Below are 13,220 nucleotides of genomic sequence, written 5' to 3' on the forward strand. Positions count from 1 at the left end.
GGAGAAACTCAAAGATTTGTCTTGGTTTGTAGTTCTTTGTCTGGGAAGAAAGAGGAGCAAGGAATGAAGAAATGGTCAAAGCACTAATGGGATTAGAACACTCTGTTGTATTACTACTTTCTAGTAAATGCCTGCTGATTGTTCTCTCCAAATAGAGATGGCCCACTCAGAAGTGGGCTGGTAATTCTACAGGCAGGAAGCCCTGTTGACTGAATAGCAGAGAGGAGTACAGCAGGGAATAAAAGGCATTGCTCTTTGTGCTAAGAGCTTCTTGGAAAAAAGAAGGAATAAATTGGCATCTAATATGTGTAATATTCGGCTTTCCTCCAACAATAGCCTATTTCATTAGAAAAGCATTTTGATGTTAGTGTGCTCTGTTTTTGTATATGTTAAATGCTATTATAAATAGATTTAGTTGATGCTGTTTCATATTTGGGCTGTAGATAAGCATGACAGTGAATATAGTTAATATGATACTATGGCTAACACTTCTCATATGGTTAAACTGGAAAGTCTGTTTCTTTTAAGTCCAGTAGAGTACTGCTTACTCAACTGTACTATTATTTTTCTAGGAAACAATGCCTCCACCATCCCACACTGCATTTTCTGGCCATCATTTACCATTTGTGGGTTTCACATATACAAGTAGCTGGTAAGTTAAGAGTTCCAGAATTGTTTGTAGGCTAGTTACAGAGTATTCTAACTTTCTGTCTTTGAAACCTATTGAATAGATATCAAAGAATGTGGTTTATTGGGGAAGTTGCTAGGCCATAATATAAAATGCTGTGTTCAAAAGAATGAGCTCTCTGCAGGTAAAATTTACATGAATGCAAAGGTCAGCACATGTGCTCTGGGGAGTTTTGCTGAGAAAGGTAGTTATTAGACAATGTATAAAGTTAACTGCACATGACAAAGTTAAGGCTAGATTTGTGGACCCAGGCAAAACGGAGTTTATTAGACATTAAAACCAGTTCTATTTCTAGCCCTTTGATACTTCTGTAACTCTGAAAAGAAATTTCATTAAAATTGCTTTAATTGATATATGGTATTAACGTTGTATTTATTTCACTCATTTCCATTGCTAAATTAAGCAGTAACAGGGAAGTCCCAGTATGCTCCTTGTTGTTTATGGAAATAAAGAAAGAATATTTACAACCATTGAAAATCCAGGCCTATGTTTCTGCTGGGAATGTGACTATGTCCTAGAATGTCCTAGACTTCAAAAGGATTATTTGCATAAGTAGTAGCATGGGTACATGAGTAGCCACAGCATTTCTGACATGTCCATGCCCTAGTTGTTATGGGATAATTTCACACCATTTGTTGTGATTGTTGTCTTTAAAGCATTTATGACACTTGACTATTTTCAAATGAACTGTTACTGTAATCTTACTGTCTAGGTTGCTCCTTTTTGCTATCTGGCTAGCATAGACTGTCCCTAATGATTTTTAATCAGGAGTTCATCCACTTCTGTGTAATAAAAAATACATTGGGGAGATCAGGCATGCTAGGTAAAAATGAGTTCAGTTTTCAATGAGCACATACTAACAAGGTATTCTTTGATGTTATAATAAATGGCATAGTAATTAACAACTTACCAAACTGTTTACTGGTTGATGTTTTTATAGCACTATTTTAAACCAGCCTGTTGTAAAATCCATTACTGCTTATTTTTTTTCCCCCAGTGTACTTTCAGACCGCAGCTGTCTAAGACTGACAGCTGGACCACCCTCCATGGATCTTGATGCCAGCATTCAAAGAACTTTGGAGGATAGTTTAGCAACAGAAGCTTATGAGAGGAGAATAAGACGTCTAGAACAGGAAAAGCTTGAGCTTAGTAGAAAACTGCAAGGTATGGTCATTAAAAAATCACTTTTTTAACTTCGATTAGCTTGCAGCTTTTTTATACTGTGGAAAAAAAAAGTAAATACTCCTCCTGGAATTCTTTCTAGCAAAGAAGAATTCTGTTCATTATTTCTGTTGACAAATTAAGTTTCTATTACTCTTTATGCCTGAAATACACCATGTATGCAACTTCTTATGCTAACTTTGTTGTCACTGTACCTTGATCACTATGGCATAAACATTTCATTCTTAGAATTTCTAAGAATTTAGTTTGCCCAACTGACAGTTACTGAAAAACTGGCACTTAATAGTTTGAAATTAAAAAGTGTAGAATACCCAGTGCAGGGTCTTTGGCATGTCTTAATTTATCAGTAGTATCTCTTTGATTTCCTCAGATATCAGGAGTAATTTGTCCCTCTCTCTTCCACCTTTTTCTAGAGTCCACCCAGACAGTGCAGGCTCTGCAGTATTCAACAGTGGATGGCCCAATAACAGCAAGCAAAGATTTAGAAATTAAAAGTTTGAAAGAAGAAATTGAAAAGTTGAAGAAACAGGTAACAGGTATGTTATAAATACTAATGTAAAAACTGTAACAGGAAACTGTATTTTGTCAAGGGGTTTTTTTCCCTCCAATTTTAATGCTAGTTTTCCTTAGCTTTCTAAAAGAGTTTTACAGTCTGTTTTTACTTTTCATTTTACCCTTCACTCTTCCTTTGTAGGTCAACATTTTCTCCAAATTCAATTTAATTTGAGTTGTCCAAGTGTCAGGGAGTAGTGAAGGGTGTTTTTCCATGAGAGAGGACACAATGGGCCATGAGGCTGCACTTCCAGCAGCAGAACTGACCAAAGAAAACTGCCACCAAAATAGGTCCTGCCTACAGCTGCGTGGCCTCTTTTTGATCTGCGCATTCCCTGAACTCTCCCATGAATTTAATTAACTCAATTAAACAAGGCAAATGCTGTTAGAGAGAATTTAATCAACTTACGGTCAGATAAATCACCACAAGGTGGGCAATAGAAGCACGTGAGGAAAGGGAGATGAGAGGGAGAAGAGCCACCTTTCAGCTCTGCTGTCAAATGAACTGTCATTGCTTACAAAACTGAACATCTATTTTCTTTGCTTCTGAGACTTCTTGAGGATTTTATGAAAACTAAAGTTTTGGCTATCAAGTACCTCAGTACTTTAGGCTTGAAAAGTGGTTTTGAAAGCTGTGCAGCTTAAGAGATTAATTTTTTTAATTAATGTTATGCTGCCTTTCATCAGAACTCCCAAACTAGTCAAAAAGCAAAGATCTCCTTAGTCCAATATGTGTGTTTTACAGAGGCAACTGGAGACATTTAGGGAATGATCCATCTTTTTCCAGCCTTACTTTCCCAGATTCTGGGCAATTCATGTTTTAAGAACTTGAGAGGGAGGGCTCATACTGCACAACCACATTGAATATAGCTATGAGTGAACCATTTGCTGTCTATTTAGCTAATGCCTTTCTAACCTACTTTAAAGGCTAATTACTAGTATTCAGTATTCTTGATTTGATGTTCTGAATTAAGTTAAAGGGGATTTTCTCTCACAGTGATTCACAGCACAGCACTCCTGCTATCCATCTCTATAATGCTGTCTTTAAAATAGGATCTTGAGAGCAGAGACATCTCAAAAAAAGGAAGAAAGGAAGCACAGCAAGATTTTTTTTTTTTAAGGAAAATTAACAAGAGACTGTTAGGTATCAGGTCTGGAACCAGAGAAACACGGATGAAAATCCAATTAATCTTACAGAAATAGGAAAACGTCTGCATTTTGTGTGAAAAATCAGACACAAGTAGTGGTAGATACATCTCTATTATATGGCCATATTTACCTGAGGCAAAGGAAAAAGAAACAGCCAGAAAGGTTGGAGGAAACTACAAAAACTATTTGTTCTGGTTTGTATTTGTGACAAGACTTCATTCAGTTCCTGAAAGTGTCAGGAATGCCAGCAGTGACACCCTCAGAAAGAAGAACTTGAACTTCACTTGCAGACACTTCAGCTGATGTGTTTAGACTCTGCAGCTGCCTCAGAGGACAGGAGCAGCAATGTGTGAGCTGCAGAGTGCAGCACACAGATTATAGCCTGTTAAAATCGTGTAGTCTGAAAAAAGCCTGCTACAGATACACAGTTGGACAGCTGCTCTGGCGTGATGCAGCAGTTTTGTATTGTACCATAGGCATTATTTTCAGATGGGAACACGGCTTAGCTAGCTCAGGGAGGATCACTCTGGTTTGAGTGATGCCATGTTGGCACTATGTCAAGACAAAGGTTTTTGTGAAATTTCTCTCCAGCCAAATGTCCCTCCTCTTGCTGCTATAACGAGGATAAAGACAGCATGATCAGAAACCCCTGCTCTGCAACAGTCCCTAGCTCTGATTTTGAGTCTTTGGAACCACTGAAAAGCAACATTTACAAGAACAGCTTTTGAATGAGACCAGCCATTCACAGAAAAGCATCAGGATCAGCTTTAAATTATATTTTATTCTTTACTATTGAGCTGCAACTTAGATTTTAGTTCATTGCTGAAAGTGTTATTCTCTTCCTTTGGTAATGAAAAAAAGAAATAGTAAAGGCGTGGAAACATTCCCCAACACAATTGCTAGCCCTTTTTGAAATTGAGAAGCAGTCAAAGTCTGGTGAAGGTGGTTGATAATGGGAAGGTTTTTCCTGAAGTAATTTTCTGCTTCACACCACATACGTGTTTTTGTATTTATTCCTAGACAGAATGTATACTTCTGGAGTTCAGATTGGAAGTGAATAATGGAATCAAATGGGGAAGATATCTTGTAGAATTGTCTAACCCATCCCCAGTCACCACACAACTTTGCCAGGATATACTTGAATGCTTTGTCTGATCCACCCATTTGTTAGAAAACACTCATTTGTGCCTTAAGATGTAACTAATACAAGCAAATTTGATAAAATAAAAAGCAAATGCTCTATTTTGCTTGATTTTATGGGGGTTTTGAGATAGATTTTAAAACTATATTAGTGACAGAATGCAGAAACAAACCAAGTGTTGGCCATGTCTGAGTGCTTCCAAATGTAGGGGAGCTAGTTCCAGGTTTTCGGGATAGCCTTTAAAAGATCTCATTTTTCTACTAGATCTGATGTACTTTAAGAAGGTTCAGTTCAGGTGCAGAGCTGAACTTTTATGCTTTGGGCTCATCTCTTGGACAACTAAATGTAATAACACATTACAGTGAGTGTTTGCATATATTATCTAAAATGTTAGTTACTACTAGGGTGATTAAATGGAAAATTACCATTTACAGCACATTATATCACAACTAGCTTTTTGTTACGTTCTTTTAACCTGTTTTACTGCCTCTTCTGAAGCTGTAAGAGTAAACACCTGCTTAAAAAGGTAATAAAGAATGAACTCAAAATCGTGTCAAATTCAGGAGTGTCGCCGGGGGGGCTTAGAAAAATACATTTTTCTTGTCTATCTGGTTTTCCAGGAAATGACAAGCTAGCATATGCTTTCAATTTTTGAGGTCAAAGTTATAATTTTTGTTCGCTAAGTTACATAGGAGAAAACTTTGAGGAATCTTTAATATTGCCAAATATGTAAAGGGCAGCAATGAAAGAAGAAAACAGAGCTGTGGAACAAAGTAGTTCATGCACAGAAGAGAGATTTATCTTGGCTCAGCAGAGCCATATATAAACTTTTTTTCACTGGTGACTTCGGAGTAGACTACATAAGGGAGGCAGTTAATAATTTCTGGCTTTGAGTTACATCTCTTATTTAAGTGCATTCTTTTAAAATTTTAAACAAGAGTCAGTGAATTAAAACAATAGTGCATATTTTTCTGGGTATAACCTAATGGTATTAATTTGCTTATAAAATTCTTGTGTTTCAGAAATTAACCCTCTTAAAAATGGATGTGTTTTTATATTTGATTTCTCCAAGAGCCAGTCTCTTAGGGTAACATTTATGAAAATGTAGTTAAAGGCTCTCATTAAGAGTATAGATGGGTTCCTGTTCTTTGGGTAAATACAAATGGTCTGAAGACTTGCCACAACTGAAACACAAGACAACATGTCCAGTGATTTCACAGAACTTGGAATTAAATTACCCTCAAATATATCTTGCTTTAAAGTCTTGTTTTTAAGTAAAAACTACGAGGCAAAAAAAACCTCCACTCGCTAGAAATTTTCAGTTGCCATATTTTATGAATTTTCAGTTTTTCTTGTAGAATTTGAGGGTATTTATATGACATTATTTAACTGTGCCATAGAAATATACTGTCAGTGTGTAACTGACTGTTGGTAAGAAACTGGCTGCAATAGTTCTCCTTTATTTATAGTAGTAATAAAGCAGATCACATAAAAACAAGTGGTTTTCACACTAGAAATAAGTAAAATCAGCTGAAGTTAATTTTAAGAGTATCGACAGGAGAACACTTGCCAGCTCTTGAGTGACCCATTATTTTTACTGTTTCTTTCTGGGGGAAATTGGAGGGAGGAGGGAGAGTGTTTATAATTACAGTGTAATAAAAGATGTATTGTATATTACATCACAGCACATAAAAGTCAAATGTGTAAGTTGTGTTAAAGCATACATTACAGAATTATGTATAGAGCATGGTTATTATAATGTGAGAAGACAAATTGTTATCATTTTCTGTGTTGTATTTCAGCAAGCTATGACCTTTCATTCTGTTCCCTTAAAAGCAGATAGTGGCAGCTGAAACAACCTGCTCCCTATTCTAAACCAGAGAAGAATTGCCTTATTTTGTGCTTAAATGGAAACCAGAAAAAAAACTGAAGGGGCTTCAAGCAGCTAGGCTATGCTATTCTAGAATTATGATTTTTCCCTTAGAATATTTCAAATTCTGCTGCTTTTTCTAGAATCTGGTCAGCTAGAACAGCAACTCGAGGAGGCCAGCACTGCAAGGCGGGAATTGGATGATGCTTCCAGACAAATAAAGGCTTTTGAGAAGCAAGTCAAAACACTGAAGCAAGAGAGAGAAGATCTTAATAAGGTAAAAGCAATTAGTCAGCAACTCTTCTGAACCCTCAAGACTGTTTTATTTTTGTTCATTTTGCTTGTAATAACTTTCAAGTGTAAAGCTAATGAGCAGATAACAAGTGTGTAGCATGACCTACTTAGCTTTCTGCCTTTTTTTCCTGAAGAAAAGGACATTATTTAACACGTTGTCTGTATGACTGCTGGGTGGTCCTAACTGATTGCTTCCAGATCGTGAACAACTCCATGATCCAAATTGCACAGTGGCTGCAAAAAAGGTTTTATAGCTTCACATTAAGGTGATAATTGTAGGGAGGGGTTAGAAGACAGAGTAGAGAAGAACTATCCTAGACAATTTAATCTGAAGTATGGGTGAAACTTTAACAGTGAAAAATGAGAAGAATATGGTATTAAGGCTGTGTCACGGAAGTGTTTCCAGAAGGGAGATGTGAAAAATTGCCCAAATATGAAGATTGAAAAGTAATTTGAAATAACTACTGTTAAAGAATAATGGAATTTATTTCTTCTTCTGTATCTCCCTGATCTCTCATTTTCTTATTTATAACATACTGTCTTTCATGGCTATTTTTTGTATTCATTATTAGATCAACCTGTAATCAGGTGTGAAATACATAAACCTGTTTTTCATCATGATTATATTGGCCCAGTATTTTAGAGTCCGTACTAAAGTTGATGTGCCAGCTGTGTTTAACACTGTTTCTTCTGACCCTTAAGGCTCCTAAAATTTTGAAAGCTGCCAGTTTGTCCCAGAAAGACCATCTTTCTTCTAAACCAACTCATAGTGATTAGGACTTCTTTTTAAGAACCTTAGAAACATTTTTAGATTTACATGGATGTCAGCAGTGCCAAATACTAATTTTTCCTGTTGATCTTCTCTTTATCCTGAAATTTGCTTTTCCTTGCTTCTTTGTTCTGCTCTGGTTTGACTGAACATCATTGAACTACGTAAACTGTTGTGGTCCCTCACTGGTAGTGTGGTGGCACAAATCTAGGGCACAGCAAGCTTTGTGAAGCTAATGTGCTGTGGAGTTATCACACACTAACAGTGTTATTTCATGCTGGTTCTTTGAAAAGAATAGTTATCATATATTGCTTTTATTCACTGCAGTGTTTTGTTGCCTGAAACTTTCTCTAATATTTGATATGAAGGTACAGTGTATGGAAATCATTCTGCAGGCCAGTTTTCAAAAGCTTTTTGAGTAAAAATTTTCATAGAGCAGAGTTTTCCATTCAATGCAAAAGCTTTTTTTTAATCATTTAACACTTGAGATTCTTGTAATTTATTTAAGTATTTTTTAAAAAACAATGCTAATGACATTTTTGCATAAGAAAGCAAGGTATTTTTATATTGTAATGCAAGTGCTTGAAAACCATTGTGTTTACCTGTAATAATGGGAGTAGATTCCTACTTGGTTTACATTTATGCAGTTTAACTAACTCCAGTAGTGTAAAACATGCCTCTTTCCTTATTTATAGAGGCATGTAATCTGTATTGTAGATGCATTCATGAAATAAAAAAAATACATAGTTTCTATTCACTCTGGAAAAGGCGTTAGATGCACATCCAAAGACAGAATTCGCCTTGCAGCTTTCTAGGTTTATTACTTAATTCTTTTTTTAAACTGTAGGAACTGGCAGAGTCTAGTGACAGATTAAAATCCCAAGCCAAAGAGCTGAAAGATGCACACAGCCAGCGGAAATTGGCAATGCAGGAGTTCTCAGAGATGAACGAGCGGCTGACAGACTTGCACTCTCAAAAACAAAAGCTTGCCCGCCAGCTCCGAGATAAGGAGGAAGAAATGGAAGTGGTGATGCAAAAAGTAGAAAGTTTAAGGCAAGAGTTACGCAGAACAGAGAGACTTAAAAAAGAAGTAAGTGGTGAGAAGACTGTTTAGACTCTATGAAATAAGTTACATGTAAGGTTTTCTGAGTCTTTTTTTTATTTGTAAATCTTTAACCTTTTGTTTGTTGTTTCTAACAGTACCAGTTTTGTTTTCTAAGAATTTGAAGTGTTCAGTTTGGTGCTGAAGATTTCTCTCTTATATTGAAAACCATCAATAGATTTTGGGGAAAAAAAAAAAAAAAAAGAATCCTATCTATTAAAAACGTATGTACTTTTGTAGCTGGAAGTCCAAGCTGAAGCTGCAGCTGCTGAGGCATCCAAAGACAGGAAATTGCGAGAGAGGAGTGAACAGTACTCTAAACAGTTGGAAAGCGAAGTAGAAGGGCTAAAGGTTAGTCTGTTTTGATATTAACACCTGCAAACTTACTAGTCAACTAGGACTTGGATCTGTTTGATTGCTTTCAGATGTAGGACAAAAGGGTTTTGTCAGTCTGTCACTTCAGTCAGTGCTAAATGTTAATGCAGGCATGCATTGCATTATTGCCCAGAAAAATGAACGTTTGCCTGATGTGCTACTTCTTAATACTCAACCGTGTCTTGCCACACTGCTTCCATTAATCTTTATTTAACTTTATGTGTTAAAAGCTTTTTTTTAGCATAGGATGGTTGAATATTTGAAGATAAACCTGCATCTGGGCAGGTTTCTGTGTAGGTGTTCTGTCTGCTGTGTTGTTCCTCGTGTTTCCTGCACAATAGGTGTCAACTGATGTAACTGTAAAGGAACAGTTTTAGCACATTCTGCCTCTCAGCCAGATGATGAGGCATTTTTGCCCAAGAACAGCATTGAGCATGAAGATTTTGTTTAGACTGATGAGATTTCTCACATGTGCATGTGATTTTATGAGAAGAAATTTAAGGCAGCCAAGAATGTTAACTGTTATTTTATTCTGTGATTTAACATTTTATGCATTGCTCTAAAGAAGTTAGGCTTACTCAAAAATTGAATGAGAAAGTTTTTAATTTACATATGAGGATTGCTGTTCATTTACAGTGAAGTCCTGTTCCAAATGTTTCATGCAGTAGGGTAATTCTAAACTTTTTGGGCAAAACGTGAGATTAGTCCTAATCTGGTCTTAATTTAAATCAACAACCAAGTTTTTTTTCATTAGAATTCTCTGGGGCATTTATCAACATTAAATTATGGCACAAAAAAGTGGTTTTTTGCAAACACTCTTTTATTTGGCCTTCCTTTGCTAAAAGAGAATAAGGAAATCCATTCAATATGAAGTTTGGATTAATAAAGTTTCTATTGCTGTGAATTCAGATTGTTATCTGAAAATTAACGTATTTCTTCTGCTTCCATGAATCTTTCCTATCAGCAAAGAGTTTGTATGACAGTTTAAGAGGCAAGAAGAATTTATGGGAGATCTATTGAGAATAAATGATATGCTGATTTATAACAACAGGGCAAGTCTATCAGAAGAGGAAAAGGGAATTTTAGCTTTCTTGGTAATATTTTACAATTCAGTAAGCACACTTATCTTGTGTGGTTGTTGTGATAGTGCACGGTCCATTCAGTAAAAGCTCTGCGTGGTTCCTCAGATAAGTTCAGGGAGTTTTCCTACACAAAAGTATTTAAAGAAGAAAGGAAGGTTTCTCCAAATGAGGAGAAAAGACCATAAATGATGGCAGGTTAAGTGTGAACAGGATACAGAGGGCTAAATAAAGAGAATTTAGGAAGCACTTTGCAGTAGATGCTCAGAGTGATTGTGGGAAGTTCTGTAAATCCAAAGCAGAAAACCTCAGGAAACTCATGAGGCTGCTTGGGGATGCAAAAGGCAATCTCTGACCTAATAGGGCTGTGGCAGAAATGCTCCACCAGGCTTTCGTGTGTCAGACTTCACTGCTGAAGCAAGGGAGATTGGAGATTGCCACTGTCGAGGTTTGATGCTGGCTAAGCGCCAGGCACCCAGGAAAAACTATTCACTCGTTTTCCTCTGCTATGGCTAAGCAGAGATGGGGAAATTAAAACGAAAACTTCTTGAGTCGAGATAAGGATATGGGGAAAAACATTTTAAGGGCAAGACAGGCTGAAAACTTAATAATAAATTTTCCTTTTACTGTTTAACAGAATTAAAAGTAAAAAGGGTAATGAGAACTAAAATAAACCTTTAGAACACTTATTTTCTTCTCAGCCCCTCCCTCTTTCCCACCGACAGTGCAAGGAGACAAAACATGAGGGTGTGGTCAGTCTTTCACTTTCTAAGAATCTATCTTCAGTTCGTTCAGGGAAAGGAGCTTTTTCTTCTGTTGCGCCGTGGGGTCCTTCCCACAGGAGATAGTTCTCTATGAATTTCTCTGGCGGGGTTTTAATTTTCACAAACAGCAACCCTTTCCCCTTCCCCCCCCCCCCAACCTGCTGTAACATGAGTCCCTCCCACGGGCCAAGCAGTTTTCCCAAAACTGCCTAGCATGGGTCATTTTAGTTCATGAGGTTTAGTCTTTTAAGGATAAGCTGTTCTAGTTTGGAAGCAAGGCTTCTCTTTGTCTCTGGAAGCAAGGGTCTTCTCTCTCTGAGTTCCTCACTAGATTTCAGCTTTCCAGCATCCACCTGCTCCAGCGTGAGCACTCTTTCTCATGGGCTGTGAGTGATCTCTGCATCCCCCCACGCACCTCATGAATTACAGGGAAAGAATTCGTTGTGTTATAGTCCTCACCACAGCTTGCAGAGAGATCTCCACTCCGATGCTTGGAGCACCTCCTCCCTCTCCTTCTTTTCTGACCTCAGTGCTGCTATGTTGGTTCTCCTCACGTGTCCTCCCTTTTTTTCCATTTCTCTGACTCGGAAGAAAATTTTTGTCCGTAGGTATTATTGTTCTCAAGTTCTGTTAATTGAAAAGTCCTAATAGAGCTTCGTTGTGCTGAAAAGGTTGATCTTGTCTGTGTTCCGTGTCGGGCAATTGTTCACCACGTTTTTGTCGCTGGCCATGTGGTCCCTGCCAGCCCCACGTGGGTGTCCCCAGCCGCGCCATTCCCGGCCTCGGGAAGGCTCCAGCCCCGGGAGGGCTCCAGCCCCGACCTCAGGGGCACTCCCAGCACTGCTCCCGCCGCGGGGTCTTGGCCGCGCAGCTGCTCGCGGCACCGGGATGGCTCCTCCAGCGGCACGGCCCTGGCCGCCGCGCCGTGAGGGACCCCCTCGGAGGGGAGGAAGAAGGAGACCTTCCCGCGGTTTTTCCTTTCTTAAAACATCTTAAAAACATCTTAAAACATCACAAAGGCGCTACCAACTTCTCTAATTGGGCTGGTAAAGTGCCCATCGTCAGAGCCTTCAGCGACTGGCTCTATGCCGGACACAGTAGAAACTTCTAGCAGCTTTCTCCCGCCCACCGAAAACCAGGCTGTGTTAAACTAACACGGCCGCACGGTGTGTTCTTGGCAGCAGGGTGGGCCGGTGAGCTGGGTGGTTCTGGGGTGATTGCAGGAAGCAGGAAAGCTGGCAGGTGCGTCAGATGTGAAGTCACCTGAGGGAGTTCTGAAGGAGCTTAAATGAGAAGAGAGCTGCTGGCCAAGATGTGAACCCTCTTATTACAGGCAGCCCACTGTGCCACTGTAACTCTCGTTCAGATCATCTGGGGAGGTGTAGAGTACTGGCTGCAGCTCCTTCCTTAGGAAAGGAGTAGAGGCTGTGGTAGAGGATAAGGTCAGAGAGTTCCAGGATGAAGCAGAGCCTATTGGGAAGAAGGCAGTGTGCCTTCTATCAGGCCAAGTCCTGCAACGCTGACCTGCTGGGGTTCTGCAAACTTGTCAGTGATGTGTGTGGACAGAGGGGATCCTGTGGATGTCATGCATTTTCAGTAAAATCAGACTCAGTCAGCAGTGTGCCCTGTTAGCCAAGGGGGGGGGTGCATTAAACAGCAGCTGTCAGTGTGCCAGGAGATGCATTATGTCTCAGTTGCACCATTTGTCCATTTGAAATAGGCATGTATGAAAACATCTATTTGGAATATATGTTTTCATCAATTCAAAATGTATTCTTTGTTTACTATATCTCTCCAGTTTTCTAAGCCGTTTGGCTTTCTCTTCTACTGCACCATCTCTCTTATGGTTCCAATAGTGTCTTTTTGTTGTGGTAAAAAATGTGCAATTCCAGGAAAACATTTTATGTACTTGATAGATGATGTTGCAAAGCCTAAACTTTCTCTGTGCTCCAATACCCTGTGTGTGTAAGCAATTCAGGATGTTGGGCAGTAACAGACAAGTTCCATAGTTAACTGCCTGTGCATGACAGAAAATTCCTATGCTTGCTTTTAAAAAAAAAAAAAGAAATCTTTCTTTTTCCAAAGCACCTCCTGTTAGGATGGCATCTTCCTTTTCCAGTTTACTGTTCTGCATCCTAAGGGCAGAATTTTAGTCTTACATCAAAACAGATGGTTGTTTTGATGAGTTAGAGAAAACAGTGCAGTAGCAGCACATCTCTGGCTCGTACATTTAGGGGGTTTTGCAGTTTTTTGCT

At 38.6% G+C, this 13,220-nt stretch overlaps 1 protein-coding gene across 10 annotated transcripts in view; it reads left to right on the forward strand.

Moving 5' to 3' along the window:
- The window catches only part of CDC42BPA (CDC42 binding protein kinase alpha), a 184,279-nt gene that overhangs the window by 109,236 nt on the left and 61,823 nt on the right, over positions 1-13,220 (forward strand). For 9 of the 10 annotated variants that reach the window (XM_032103270.1, XM_032103268.1, XM_032103269.1 and 6 more), the window contains exons 10-15: positions 573-652; positions 1,686-1,852; positions 2,284-2,406; positions 6,726-6,859; positions 8,493-8,735; positions 8,988-9,098. In XM_032103270.1, the coding sequence (XP_031959161.1) occupies positions 573-652; positions 1,686-1,852; positions 2,284-2,406; positions 6,726-6,859; positions 8,493-8,735; positions 8,988-9,098 (858 nt within the window). The remainder of the gene's footprint in view (positions 1-572; positions 653-1,685; positions 1,853-2,283; positions 2,407-6,725; positions 6,860-8,492; positions 8,736-8,987; positions 9,099-13,220) is intronic. The other variant, XM_032103267.1, reaches the window with a different exon arrangement.

Source organism: Corvus moneduloides, chromosome 3 (genome assembly GCF_009650955.1).
Source record: "Corvus moneduloides isolate bCorMon1 chromosome 3, bCorMon1.pri, whole genome shotgun sequence".
NCBI lineage: Eukaryota > Metazoa > Chordata > Aves > Passeriformes > Corvidae > Corvus > Corvus moneduloides.